Source organism: Clarias gariepinus, chromosome 21, assembly GCF_024256425.1.
Source record: "Clarias gariepinus isolate MV-2021 ecotype Netherlands chromosome 21, CGAR_prim_01v2, whole genome shotgun sequence".
Taxonomy (NCBI): Eukaryota; Metazoa; Chordata; class Actinopteri; order Siluriformes; family Clariidae; genus Clarias; species Clarias gariepinus.
In genome coordinates, this window is record NC_071120.1 from 14,760,439 (window position 1) to 14,773,392 (window position 12,954).

The window sequence follows — 12,954 nt, forward strand, 5'->3', positions numbered from 1 at the left end:
CAGCGACGAGTGTACGTCAAAATAGTAGCAAGAATTAATTTTTTTACAGCAATTTAACGCAATTAATAAGATATATTATTTTTAATTGCTTGGAAATATGTATTCTATACAATATATACTGTTAATTTTCAATTTAAAAGCAAAACGCTTCTCAGTTGCGGTCTCAAACAACCTTGATTGTAGGCGGGACTAATATTGTTCCACCAGTGGAAAACAGAATATGTGGACAATGGACCAATCACAGTATACAACACAAAGGCGTGTATGGTTTGAGTGCCACATGTTCTCCATGTGAGAAGTTGTAAATGCACTGGTTCCCTGGGTACAGTTATCCATCAATGCGTTGTTTTGGAGTTTATTGCAAAGTATTGCCCGTATTAACACGTTAACATGAAGAGGAAAAACACGCCATCAGCAGAAGATCTGGAAAATGAGGTTTGATGCTTCTGTTTCTGTACATGTACGGATTTGCTCTAGTTTAGTCAGTTCTAGTTACTAGTCTGCCTACTTTAAGTGTTTTCCTGCCTCTTTATATTCAGACAGAACTTATTCATCTTATAAACTTAAGGCATATAAATGTATATATTGGATATATGGGATTATAGGTACAATATCCTTTGGTGATGGTTGTGCTTTTCTAACCATGTGTACTAACTGCATCATAGATGGAAGCATTAAAGCCATCTGATAACAAGGAGGGAAGTGCAAAAAAACCCAAAGGATCCAAAAAGAAATCAAGTGGACCGGTTACAGGGGATGGAGTTCTTTGCCCAAATACACTCTCTAAAGGGGATCTGTACAAAGCCCCTACTGTGGAGGAGCTCAACCAGCTGAAGGAGGCAGAAAGTCTGTTTCACTGCAGTCTGCTCAAAATGCAGGTTAGCACAGCTTTCACATGGGCTTCTAGTATGTTCTGTGTTTCAAGTCATGAGTTTCCTTTGGGTAGTTTTTTGCTTGGTTGACTAGTTTCTTTACTTATTTTATGATGTTGCAATTTACTGAAAGCACAAAAGCATTTTTAGACTCCACACCTGGACCCTTTTTACAGTCACTTAAAAGAACAATACAGTATCTGACACTGAGCGAACAGCTGTGTCACGATCCCTTAAATTCCCTTTAGGTCTTTAAAAAAAAGTAAACAGTTAAATGCATGAAAATGAAGTTCATAATATTGCCATGTAAGAGACATAGTCAGGAATTTATATAGTGTTTGAGATTAATTTAAGTATTTGTTAACTGGGATTTAAGGGACTCTGTACACAGGGTAAGTGGTAAAGAAAATGAATATAAATAAATACTGGCAAACATCCTCTTAATGAAGTAATTTGTGCCATTATTCCAGTTAGCCTAGATTAATACGAGGGTAATGTTCAGCTACGCTGATGGTTAACTTTGTAACTTTTTCTCGGTCAGTGAATGAGGATATTACTGTTCCATACTCTGCCGTTTACTCTCAGGCTTGTAGTAATGAATTCATGTCTCGTCACCAGAAATTATCCTATTACTAGTAACCTTTTGTTATTTAATACTTTATTATTAAAGTAACCTCTCTTAGAGTATTGGTCAAAATTGTATCTGCAGATATCCAAACGCTTCTGTTTATGCTCTTCTTTGCAATGATAAGACCAACAGAGGCCAACAGAGGTTTGAAAATAACCTGAAGGGAGATAATTTTTGACTCGCCCTCGTACGTTTCAATTGCAATATATTATCAAAATAATCTCATTCGATATACAGTTAACCCTTCATTTTAGAAGCAATTAATATGTACAAGCACTCGTGTATCGAAATGAATTTGCCCAGAAGAAATAATGGAAAAACTGATCATTTGTTCCACAAAACAAAAAGATTCATATCAAATAATTATTAATAATAATAACAACAACAACATTAATAATAAATTAATTTGGTGCACACGCACTGAGACTGAGCATGGGAGATGATTACCCACAATTCCACAGCACGAGAGAGAGAAGAACCAAGACCTCACTCGTTTAACAAGTTAAAATTAATAACATTACAATTTTTTTTTGTCTTACAAAACACTCACAGACCAAGTTACTCGCAATCCAAGGTTCGACGGTAATCTGTATACTTTAAGACAAAGTACACTTGTGCTGTATTTTTTAGCTTGTTGTGTTGATGTGAACTGTTCTGTTTTATAAACTTTTTATTATTATGAGAAGGTTCTTATTGCTGTAATGTTGCATGCAGTTATAACATACTGTGATCGATCTGACTTTTACTGTACCTTACTGGTCATTGCTAGATCATCAGTGTGATTGTGTGATTTTTCAGTGTTTTTTCATTTGATCCGACCTGCAGATGGAGGAACTGCTCAAAGAGGTGGCGCTGAGTGAGCGCAGGAAGAAACAGATGGATTCCTTCATACAGGAAATCACTGATCTTTTGGAATCTGTGCCTGAGACTCCAGTAGTGGAGGTGACTTACAGTCCTGTATTCTTGAGTCATCAGCTTGTCCTTGTATTCACTAAAGCTGCTTTTTGTTTTTTCCTTCAGATGTCAGACTTGTCTTGGTTATCAGAGTCAGGAATTGATGTCCCGTTTATCCTGGTTCCTGAGGAGACTAAGGGCAAGTTCCACATGAAGCCGCCTGAATCCGTGGATCTGATTGGGAGCTATCCTTTGGGAACTTGCATCAAACCAAGAGTTTCTGTTGATCTGGCTGTCACAATTCCTGCTGTAAGTTGTGTCCCCTGTTAAGATTATTAAATTAATTGTTTTTGGTAAGGGTTAAACAGTTCCTAGGATCTTCATTGCTTCCTTTGTTTATAGGTTTTAGCATTATCATTTCAACTCTAAATATGTACTGCAGTTATACCACATGCAGTTTACACAGTGAATATGAACATCATCTAATCTAATTTTTTAAATCATGAGGCTAGTTTGCTTTATTGCTCACAAAAAAAGACCTGATGATGAACTTCTGCCAGGATCAAGCGTTTGATTGTTGTTTTTTCCACCCCGTTTCAGGGCATCCTGCACCCGATGGACGCCATAAACCAGAGGTACTCTCGAAAGCGAGCTCTGTATCTGGCAGGACTGGCACAGCACCTTTCCACCTCGCCGTTAGTAGGCCCACTGCATTATTCATGCCTCCACGGCAACCGGCTTCGCCCACTCCTGCTGGTTACACCTTCAGGTAGAACCTTTATTCCTCATCTCCTCATAGTAAAGAGGGTTCTTTGGAAATTTGCTGACTTGCAGTAATGTCCGAAAGCACACTAAAGTAATGAAATTGTGGGGTAGTGCGGAGTGCGAACATTTTTGTATATTTACAGTATGCTGCTGCATTTAATCAGAGTTCACTCAAATTTACGTCTAATAGCAAGTTGTACTAAGGCGGCACAGTGGTGTAGTGGTTAGCACTGGCGCTTTGCACCTCCAGGGTCCGGGTTTGATTCCTGGCATGATTCTCATCTTTGTGTGTATGGAGTTTGCATGTTCTTCCAGTGTTGGTGGGTTTCCTCCAGGTACTCTGGTTAGCAAATTGCCCATAGTGTGTGAGTGTCTGTGTGTGTTCCCTGCGGTGGATTGGCACCCCATCCAGGGTGTACCCTGCCTTGTGCCCTAGGTCTCCTGAGATAGTCTTCAGTTACCTGCGACCCTAAAAACAGAATAAAGCAGTATAGACGATGAAAGAGTGAGTTCATTGGGTCCCTACCCAAAAGTGGTGAGGGAGCATGGAGGCTTCTTTATGGAATGGATGACTTGGCACTGATAACTACAAGAAGTTGGACTACTGATTTTAAATGCACCACAGAATTTGAAGTAAAAGCGTTAAGCTGTGTCATACCGAGCTGACGGTGTGTGTCTGTAGGTAAGGACAGCAACAGCATCGTGGTGAGAATTCACGCCCTCCCGCCACCAGACTTCCTCAAACCGAGCCGCTTCCATCCTCAGAAGAACAACATCCGGACTGCCTGGTTTACTGGCCAAGATGCAAAACAAGGTAACTTTTGAAATTGAGATTGGATGCGCATTGTTTTTTTTTTGTTTCTTTTTTTAACAATTAAAAATTTGTTTTTGTTTTTTAGACAGCAGTGAGCCTCCTACTCCTCAGTATAACAGTACAGTAGTAGGGGATCACCTCCCTCGCCCACACCTGCAGTTCCTCAGCGCACACTGTGATCAATGTCCTGCCTTTCGTGATGGTGTGGCTCTGCTCAAAGTGTGGCTCAGACAAAGAGATCTAGATCAGGTTGGTAAAGTCTCTCCAGTGTGTTCAGGCCTGTGTTTTAACCTCAGCTTAAGATGAGAGTGTTGAAAGTGCTTTGTTCTGAAATATGTTCTGCGTGTTTCTTTAGGGTGCTGGATGTTTTGGAGGATTCTTGGCCTCCATGCTGCTGGCTTATCTGCTCTCTACACATAAAGTGGGTAAAACCATGAACGCCTACCAGCTGCTCAGAAATGCACTCCACTTCTTAGGTAAATGAGATGTTATTATTATTATTAGATGAAATTAGAAATGTATTGTTTTTCTTCAGGTTTTTACTCAACATTTACAGACTCAGTTATGGCTGGTCAGGATATTGTATAGGAGGGACTCAAATTTAATATCTCTTAATGGTCCAACAAATGCACTGCTAGTCACAAGTTCGGACAGACCTTCAATAAGTATTTGATCACCCTGTGATTTTGCAAGTTCTCTTACTTAGAAATCATGGTGGGGTCTCCAATTTTCAGCATAGGTGCATTTCCACTGGGAGACAGAATCTAAATATGCCCAATATTGCCCAGTATGTCACAATACATGGCCCCGTTCATCCTCTCCTTAATACAGTGCAGTTGTCCTGTCCCCTGTGCAGAAAAACACCCCCAGAGCATGATGCTTCCAGCCCCATGCTTCACTGTAGGTATGGTATTATTGAGATGGTACTCATCATTCTTCTTCCTCCAAACACGGCCAGTGGAGTTTAAAACAAAAAGTTCGACTTTGGTCTCATCTGACCACAGGTCTTTCTCCCATGACTTGTCTGGATCATCCAGATGGTCTCTGGCAAACTTCAGACGGGCCTGGACATGGGCTGACTTAAGCAGGGGAACCTTCCGTGCGATGCAAGACCATGACGTCTTAGTGTATTACTGATAGTAGCCTTGGAAACGATGGTGGCAGCTCTCTCTTAACGTCATTGAACAGCTCCTCCCGTGTAGTTCTGGGCTGATTCTTCACCATTCTTAGCATCATTGATTCCCCATGTATCTACTTAGACTTTGGCTGATTGTGGGGTGCACAGGTGTCTTTATGACAGCTAACAACCTTAAACAGGTGCTGATGAGCAGAGTGTAGCTGGACTATTTAAAAGAAAAATAACAGGTCTTTGAGAGTCATAATTTTGGCTGATAAGTAGGTGATCAAATACTTATTTGACACAGTAATCCACAAATAAATTGTTAAAAAATCATACAATGTGATTTCCAGATGTTTCGAGATTCTGTCTCCCACAGTGGAAATGCACCTATACTGAAAATTGTAGACCCTCCATCATATCTAAGTAAGAGAACTTGCAAAATCACAGGGTGATCAAATACTTATTGACCTCACTGCATCTACTATTTATGCTTTATAAGGCCTTAATAGCGGCTGTAATCTAATCTGAGGTGCTGTTTGTTAATTGATGAAGGCTGGTAACTCTAAATGAACAACTTCTCTGCAGCAGCGGAAGCTTTTGCTCTTGCTTTCCTGGGATGGTGTTTATGAGAGCCAGTTTTATCATGGTGCATGATGGGTTTTGCAAATGCACTTGATAGTACTGTTCTTACAAGAACTGTTCCAGAACAGCTGACCTTCGTGTCTCATGTCTACCATGTTTTATTTTAGTGTTTTGAGGGGGAAAAATGAATGTAGTAAATAAGTCCAAACTTTTGCTTGGTACTGGTCGTCACAAGGTTTCGCTTATGGTGTAATAAGAAATACTGTATGTGAGGCAAACTGTTATACACACTTAAAGACAGATAGGCAGCTGCATGTAAGTCTTTCAATGAGCAATGCACAGTATGTGTCCTCTTCCAGGGACATTTTGGAGGTGGGGACAAATTTGATCGAGTAAATAGTCCACTTTGTTCACATTTATTACACCTCAGATCGGATTTTCCATGCATCTAGTTAATAACTGCTGATAAAGTGCTACTGATGTTGAAGATCAAATCAATAAGGCAGTTTACTTTGTGTAATTACCTGATATGACAATCTACAGTCTGGGATAAAAAGAATTCAGCCCTCCGCCTTACGTTTCCATACCACTCTGTAAACCTCTGTGGTGATGTTTTAATCAAAAGCCTAAAAGGATCCACCTTTAGGTATCTTAAGAGCAAATAATGTGATGCAGGTGCCAAAAAAATGGAACCTTATATTAATATTCTGAAAAATGTTGCTGTAAGATACTGTATAATCTGTTTTTTTTTTTCCTTTCAGCTTCCACAGACCTGACTGAGAACGGTATTACCTTGGCTAAAAACCCAGATTCAAAAGCAGTAAGCAATTATCCCTCTAATCTATTGAACAACACTTAATTTCCCTTTTCGTTGCATTCTGTAATAACTGCCTCTCTCTCTCGCTCTCTCTCTCATTAGCCTTCTCTGCCTGAGTTCCACACTGCTTTCCCAGTGGTGTTTGTGGATCCCTCTGGCCACCTTAACATGTGTGCAGACATGACCGCTTGCACCTACAAACAGGTCAGCATTTGGACAGCCGCAGTCCGATTCTTCATTATGCTCGGTATCAAAAAAAAAATGACCTTGATTTTGCTGGGCCGTTTCAACCTTTCTGATTTGTCCACAGATCCAGCATGAGGCTGCTGTGTCCCTCCAGTTCTGGGATGATCCCACTCTTGATGGCTTCCAGGCTCTACTTATGACCCCTAAACCCATGATCAGGACTTACGACAATGTCTATCAGTGAGTGCCCCATAATTTCCAGTCTTGTTTGTGAAACCTTTGCTTCTGGTGGCTCATTTGCTCAGGTTGCCATTGTTCTGTTTAAGCTTAAGGATCTGTGTGTTTCCCCCAGATTGAATGATTTGGTGAAAATGCAAGCTTCCTGTAAGAAGCTCTGTCTCCTCAGCAGTCTCATGGACCACAGTGGAAACTACATTCTCACTGCACTTCCCTTCATCTTGTCCCTTCTGCAGCGAGGACTCGAAGACAGGATCCGTCTTCTGGCTCACTCGCTTCCTCCCGACCCTGAGGTAAGGACGTAACCAAGAACTTTGAACATTTTTTTCTTTTTTTCCATCAATAAACACTGGTATCATGTTCGTTTCGTCTAGTGGTCAGTGTATAGTGAACCCCCCATGCACAAAGACCAGCCGCCTGTGTCCATCGGCCTGCTACTGAACTATGAGCGTGCTCTCTCTGTTCTGGAGAGAGGACCTGCCGCAGACAGCCCTGAGGTAAAGCCAAGCAAACTGTTCCTGCAGTTTGACCTTAAATAATTATAATGTTTTTCACAGAAGATAACCCTTAGCTCTTGTGCAGGCGGCTGAGTTCCAGCAGCTCTGGGGTTCTCGTTCAGAGCTGAGGCGCTTTCAAGATGGAGCCATCACAGAGGCAGTGCTGTGGTCCGGATCCTCCACCTGCCAGAGGAGACATGTCCTCTTTGAGATCATCACCCATCTGCTAGAACTGTAAGACCATGGCACTATAACAAGAGAAGGAGATGTTTTTTTTTTTTTTTTCCCCCATGAAGTGTGCTTTTTGTTCTAATTGGTTTCCTTTTTTTTTAGTCACGCAGATATACCCGAGTCATGTGTCCGGTTTGTGGGAGGACAAGTGGATGATGTCATTAAAGTTGGAAAAGAGGTATGTTTTATAAATGTGCATCACTTGTGATAGTGGATTTATTGAACACTAGATCGATTAACTGGTGGATGAGTAGATGGAATGTTTCACTGATGGATGTATAAGCCTGTAAATAAAGTATTTGCCCCCTTTCTGTTTTTGCATGTCTGTCACACTTAAATAATACGGATTAATAAACTAATTTTAATATAACAAAAGATAACCTGAGTAAATACAAAATGCAGTTTTTAAAAGACGATTTCATTTATTAGGAGAAAAAAGTTGTGTTGAAAAAAAGTAATTGCCCCCTAAACCTAATAACTGGTTGTGCCAACCTTGGTGGGAACATTTGCAATCAAGCGTTTGCAATAATCGGCAAGTGAGTCTTTCACATCACTGTGGAGGAATTTTGTCCCACTCTTCTATGCAGAACTGCATTTAAAGAAAGGAAAATGCTTTTTCATGGCCCTGTACAGATGTCTCTGTGGGTTTATAGATGGAGTCACTCATGGATAGATTGATTCATACAGTAATTGCTGGATAGATGGATTCTCTGATGGATGGGTACTTTTGTTGATCGTTGGACCAATGGATAGATTTGTTGTAGAATAAATGGATTTGTAGAACTTCATACTTTTGGCTATAAAGTCGATAGATGAATGGAGGGCTTCATTTAAAGGGTTGGGGTTGGAATGAATGGAAGGTGGTTGCATATATGGATGGAATTGGCCATAGTTATAGTGAAAAGGAGTCAGTTATGGATGGAAGGATAAGGGAAGGGAAAAAGTATTCAGCAGGTTCAGCAGAAATAACGTTAATAACAAACTGTAGGGAATAAAAAGATTAAGTACAGTAACAGAAAATCGTATAAGGTGTAATATAATTATACTGTACTAGTAATGATATTGACAATATTGTACTGTTATTTGAAACTTTTTTGTGCGTATTGTGTCAGATTAATGTTTTATTATTTCTCTTTATCAGGAGTGCACTACCGGAGAAGAGGAGAGTCTGAAGGTGGTGCAGTGCTTCGATGATCTAAGCAGAAAGATGTGGCAGCTGGAGGGTCTGCCTCTGTCCATCACATCAGTGCAGGGTGCCCACCCAGCTCTCAGATACACACAGGTTACCGCATGTTTACACCTCTGCATGGCATCTTATACTAATGTTTTCAAAATGCATTCACTTTCTTTTTCTGTGTTATTAATAAATCTTTTCCCTCTGTAGGTGTTTCCTCCTGTACCGGTAAAGCTGGCCTACTCATTTTTTCAGAGGGAGAAGACGATGGCTGCTTTGATTCCAGACGGTTCCAAGCCTTGCTCTTATTATATAACTCCTATAAAAGGTAAGGTAGTTGTTTCACATGTTAAAGTTAATGCTAATATTTAAGCCTCGCTGCTTATTAGAGGTATGAGACACAAACATTTCCAGGCATGTTAAACATGTTTCCACTAAAGAATCCAGGCTCAGTTTTAGGTTCTTTTTTATATTTAATGGATATTTCTAGTTGCTGTTGCAGAATAGGTACAGCAAAACGGGTTTAACCTAGATGTCTGGAAAGTAGCACAGGATAACAAAAACTTGTGGTATAAAAAAAAAAAAAATCTGTGTTAATGTAATCCATAGGTGTCAGATTTTGTGTGTGGGTTTTTGTTCGAACCAAGTAGAAGCCATACTTGATTAAAAAGATGTTCACTCACACACACACACACACACACACACACACACACACACACACACACACACACACATATACACACACACACACACACACTGGGTCTTTCTCGAGCAGATTTGATCTAACCAGTCATTACTAAAGCACTGTATTTGACCAGCAAATCAAATAGAAAAAAGTAAATATACTTTATATCTTAAGACAATATCCTGAGTGCCTACAGAGCTACAGCTTTTATACTCTTTGTATCTAATTCTTTTCCATTGTATTAGTGATCTGTCACATGGAAGGAAGTGGAAAGTGGCCTAGTGACAGTGTGGCCATTCGCCATATCAAAGCAGCGTTCCACATCCGCCTCGGAGAGCTGCTCAAAAAAGCACATGACTACACGTTCCGGGTTTCTCCTACACACCTGGATGTGTGGAAGGTAATATTAAAGTTCTACCGCAGGTAGTCCCTGACTTACAAATATCTGAGTTACAAATTTCCACAGATACGAACGGATGCTTTTATACTTCTAGTTCAACCACAGAAGTAGCTCACGTGTATTGTACAAAAAAATAGACACTGCAGTGCACCAGATACCAATATTTACAATTATATACGATATTTTCAGTGTGTAAGTGAATGTACAAATGTCCAGATTTGGGTATATTGTATGTATGTGCGTGTGGGGATGCGGGAGAAATGAGTCGGCCTCACTGGTTTCAATGAACTGATCCAAAAGCACGATGATAGAAAATGGCTGTCCTGTCAAGCTGTCCCGATGGTGAATGATCATAATTTCGGAAAATTCTCAACAAAACAGTTCAATACAGCGGAAAACGGCTCTGAAACAAAATTCTGCGATTTAAAGGGGTAGATTCCCATCTCTGTGTGCATGAAGATGAGTGAGTGAGTGAGACTTGCGGTTTTTGGCCACATGATGGCAGTGTGGGGAAAGGGGACAGATTTAGTCAAGTGGATTGGTATGCTTTACATTGTACTATATATTTATGTCAAAGGCATTTAAGATTTACTTTGTCGGACTTAGGAACAAATCAGACTTACAAACAGAAATTGTTCATAAGTCAGGGACAACCTGTATTAATTATTTCTAGTATTGCAGTAACTGTGCACAGATGTTGATATCAACATTGCACCTAAATGTTTGGCTTGAATGCAGGATGGACTGGCGTTCCGCATCCAGGTAGCATACCATCGAGAGCCACAGGTGCTAAGAGAGAGTGTGACCGCGGAGGGCATGCTGATTCAGAGAGACAATGCAGAAGCACAGGCACTGGAGCTCGAGACCCAGCACAAACCTTTCCTCACCAGCACCCTACATGGGTATATACACAGACATACACTCTAGTCATTCACACCTGAATCTTACACGTGATTCCCATGCCCTAGTGATTGAGAACTCCCTTGTTTGTACTTTTGTGTGTCAGTCTGCAGCAGCAGCATCCGTGTTTCGGCGCAGTGTGTCGTCTGGCCAAACGCTGGCTGGGTGCGCAGCTCTTTAGTGGAGACATAATAGAGGAGGCAGCTGATCTGCTGGTAGCCTCGCTCTTCCTACAGCCGGCTCCCTTCACTCCTCCGAGGTATTTGTTTCATACGCTCTCCCAGTCTCTTTTTTTCATATTCTGGTTTTGGTTGAAGGTGATTGTTTGTTTGTTTTTCCCGCTCAGTTCTCCTCAGGTTGGTCTACTCCGTTTCCTTCACTTGCTCTCCACTTTCGACTGGAAGAATAATCCACTGTTGGTCAATCTCAACGGCAAACTCACAGGTCAGAAGCATAAAAATCTAGGCTCACTTGTTTCATTTCTGCCTTTTAGTGTTCATTCATTTCATTTTCTTCCTTTCGGCTGTAGCTGCTGACTATACCGAAATCAAAAACCACTTCCAGGCATCGAGGGAATCCTTACCTGTGATGTTTATTGCTACGCCCAATGATAAAGTCTCCATTTGGACCAAAGAGGGGCCTTCGGTTCAGGTCTGTGAAGATGAAGTGTATGTTATATGTGATATGTTCTGTGTAGACTAATATTAATTAACTCATTATTATCATATCATGGTAGAAATGGCCAATTACGTCCTTTAGATCAGATTATTTCTTTATTCAGGGCTTTGATTTAGATTTTTCCGGCCCAGAAATTAGTACAAACCCTACAAACAGATTTAAAGGGTGATTAGTTTTAGCATTGACTCTCCATAAAAGCCTCTCTCTCTACTTCCGATGAAACATAATTTACCCCCTATAGTGCGTCATTTCTCTGCAGATGCTCCAGCGTGTTGTCCTGATTGCAGCAGAAAGCCTGCGTGTACTGGAGGCTCAGCTTATCAACCCCAGCCAAAAACAAGACATCCGGGTTAGTGATATTATTTATAACCTTTATTTAGAGTTTATTTGATTGATCAGGGATCAGTATATTGAGAAATGTAATGCAATATGTTTTTGTATTTTAGGTGGCATTTCGACCCCCACTGGAGGCCTATGATGTTCTGATCCACCTCAGACCTCAACAGGTGCCTCTGCTCTCCAGAGCTGTGGATCCTCCTAAGTCAATTTCTCGTCGTGGCATCCTGAATGAGGACGTGTTAAGCTCAGGGGGGGCTTTCCCTGTCGTGGACTTTGATCCTGTGAAACTATATCTGTCGGAGCTCAGGGTTGGTTTTTTTTTTTTATAGTTCTTCATGTGACATGACAGTTTTGGTCGACAATCAGGCATCAGTGTTATAGCTAAAGTTCTGCTAAACCAAAACAATTGGATTTATTTTTACAAGTGTGTATTAAGTTTGCTCTTGTCTACTCCTTATAAAGCATAAAGTAACAGGTTGATAGATGAATGCAACACTTAATTCATAAATTCCTTACTTTATTCTATTACTACTACTATTTATTAATTTATTTCCATGTAATGATGCACAAAATGTATATTCAAGTTCAGAAAGTAAATTAGTATCGGTTCTGTTTCTGAATCAAGAAACTGCCCTTTATTACTGACCACAAAGTTTTGCAATGTTCTATTAGGATGCATTTGGGGACCTGGCGCTATTTTTCTGTGACCCGTATGGAGGAACTGTGATTGCAGTCCTGTGGAAGCCCAAAGCTTTTCAGCCTCGACTGTTTAAGGTTAGTCAGAAATGCATGTCATTCTGAAAGGGATGTGTAATGAGTTCTTTCTGTTACATTAGACCTTTTTCTGTTCTCTCGTTAGACTTCTCTGATGAACGCCAGACGAGTGGACATGACTGAAGACAAGGTCACTACTGTTCCTAACATAGAGGCCATTGTGCAGGATTTCCATATCATGGGTGAGGACCTGGTCGAAAAGGTAGAACTAAGGACTGAAAAATGGGTTGTCTGACTGAAGATTCTTCGTTCCTCAAGATCAAGATCATGTGTGCTATGGATTTTTTTCTTTTTAAAGGCCATTACATTTTATGTATATTTCAAAGTTCTTTTTTGAGCTGAAATGAAGAGATTAAGTGAA

General features: G+C 40.5%; 1 protein-coding gene across 1 annotated transcript; it reads left to right on the plus strand.

The window, feature by feature from the left end:
- The first annotated feature begins 290 nt into the window (after positions 1 to 290).
- nol6 (nucleolar protein 6 (RNA-associated)) lies at positions 291 to 12,954 on the plus strand. The gene is made up of 26 exons (XM_053480470.1): positions 291 to 435; positions 666 to 878; positions 2,326 to 2,442; positions 2,521 to 2,703; positions 2,995 to 3,163; positions 3,842 to 3,973; positions 4,059 to 4,222; positions 4,329 to 4,449; positions 6,437 to 6,495; positions 6,595 to 6,696; positions 6,803 to 6,918; positions 7,031 to 7,208; positions 7,290 to 7,412; positions 7,498 to 7,646; positions 7,746 to 7,821; positions 8,785 to 8,925; positions 9,028 to 9,145; positions 9,748 to 9,902; positions 10,641 to 10,804; positions 10,909 to 11,061; positions 11,149 to 11,246; positions 11,332 to 11,453; positions 11,740 to 11,829; positions 11,927 to 12,127; positions 12,492 to 12,593; positions 12,679 to 12,954. The coding sequence occupies exons 1-26, from the start codon at positions 391 to 393 to the stop codon at positions 12,826 to 12,828; spliced, it is 3,441 nt and encodes a 1,146-aa protein (XP_053336445.1). The 5' UTR covers positions 291 to 390; the 3' UTR covers positions 12,829 to 12,954.

Coding starts and splice junctions, on each gene's coding strand:
- nol6 (XM_053480470.1), top strand. CDS start 391: ATGAAGAGGAAAAACACGCCATCAGCAGAAGATCTGGAAAATGAG. Junction 2,704..2,994: donor TGGCTGTCACAATTCCTGCT/GTAAGTTGTGTC, acceptor ACCCCGTTTCAG/GGCATCCTGCACCCGATGGA. Junction 6,697..6,802: donor CCGCTTGCACCTACAAACAG/GTCAGCATTTGG, acceptor ATTTGTCCACAG/ATCCAGCATGAGGCTGCTGT.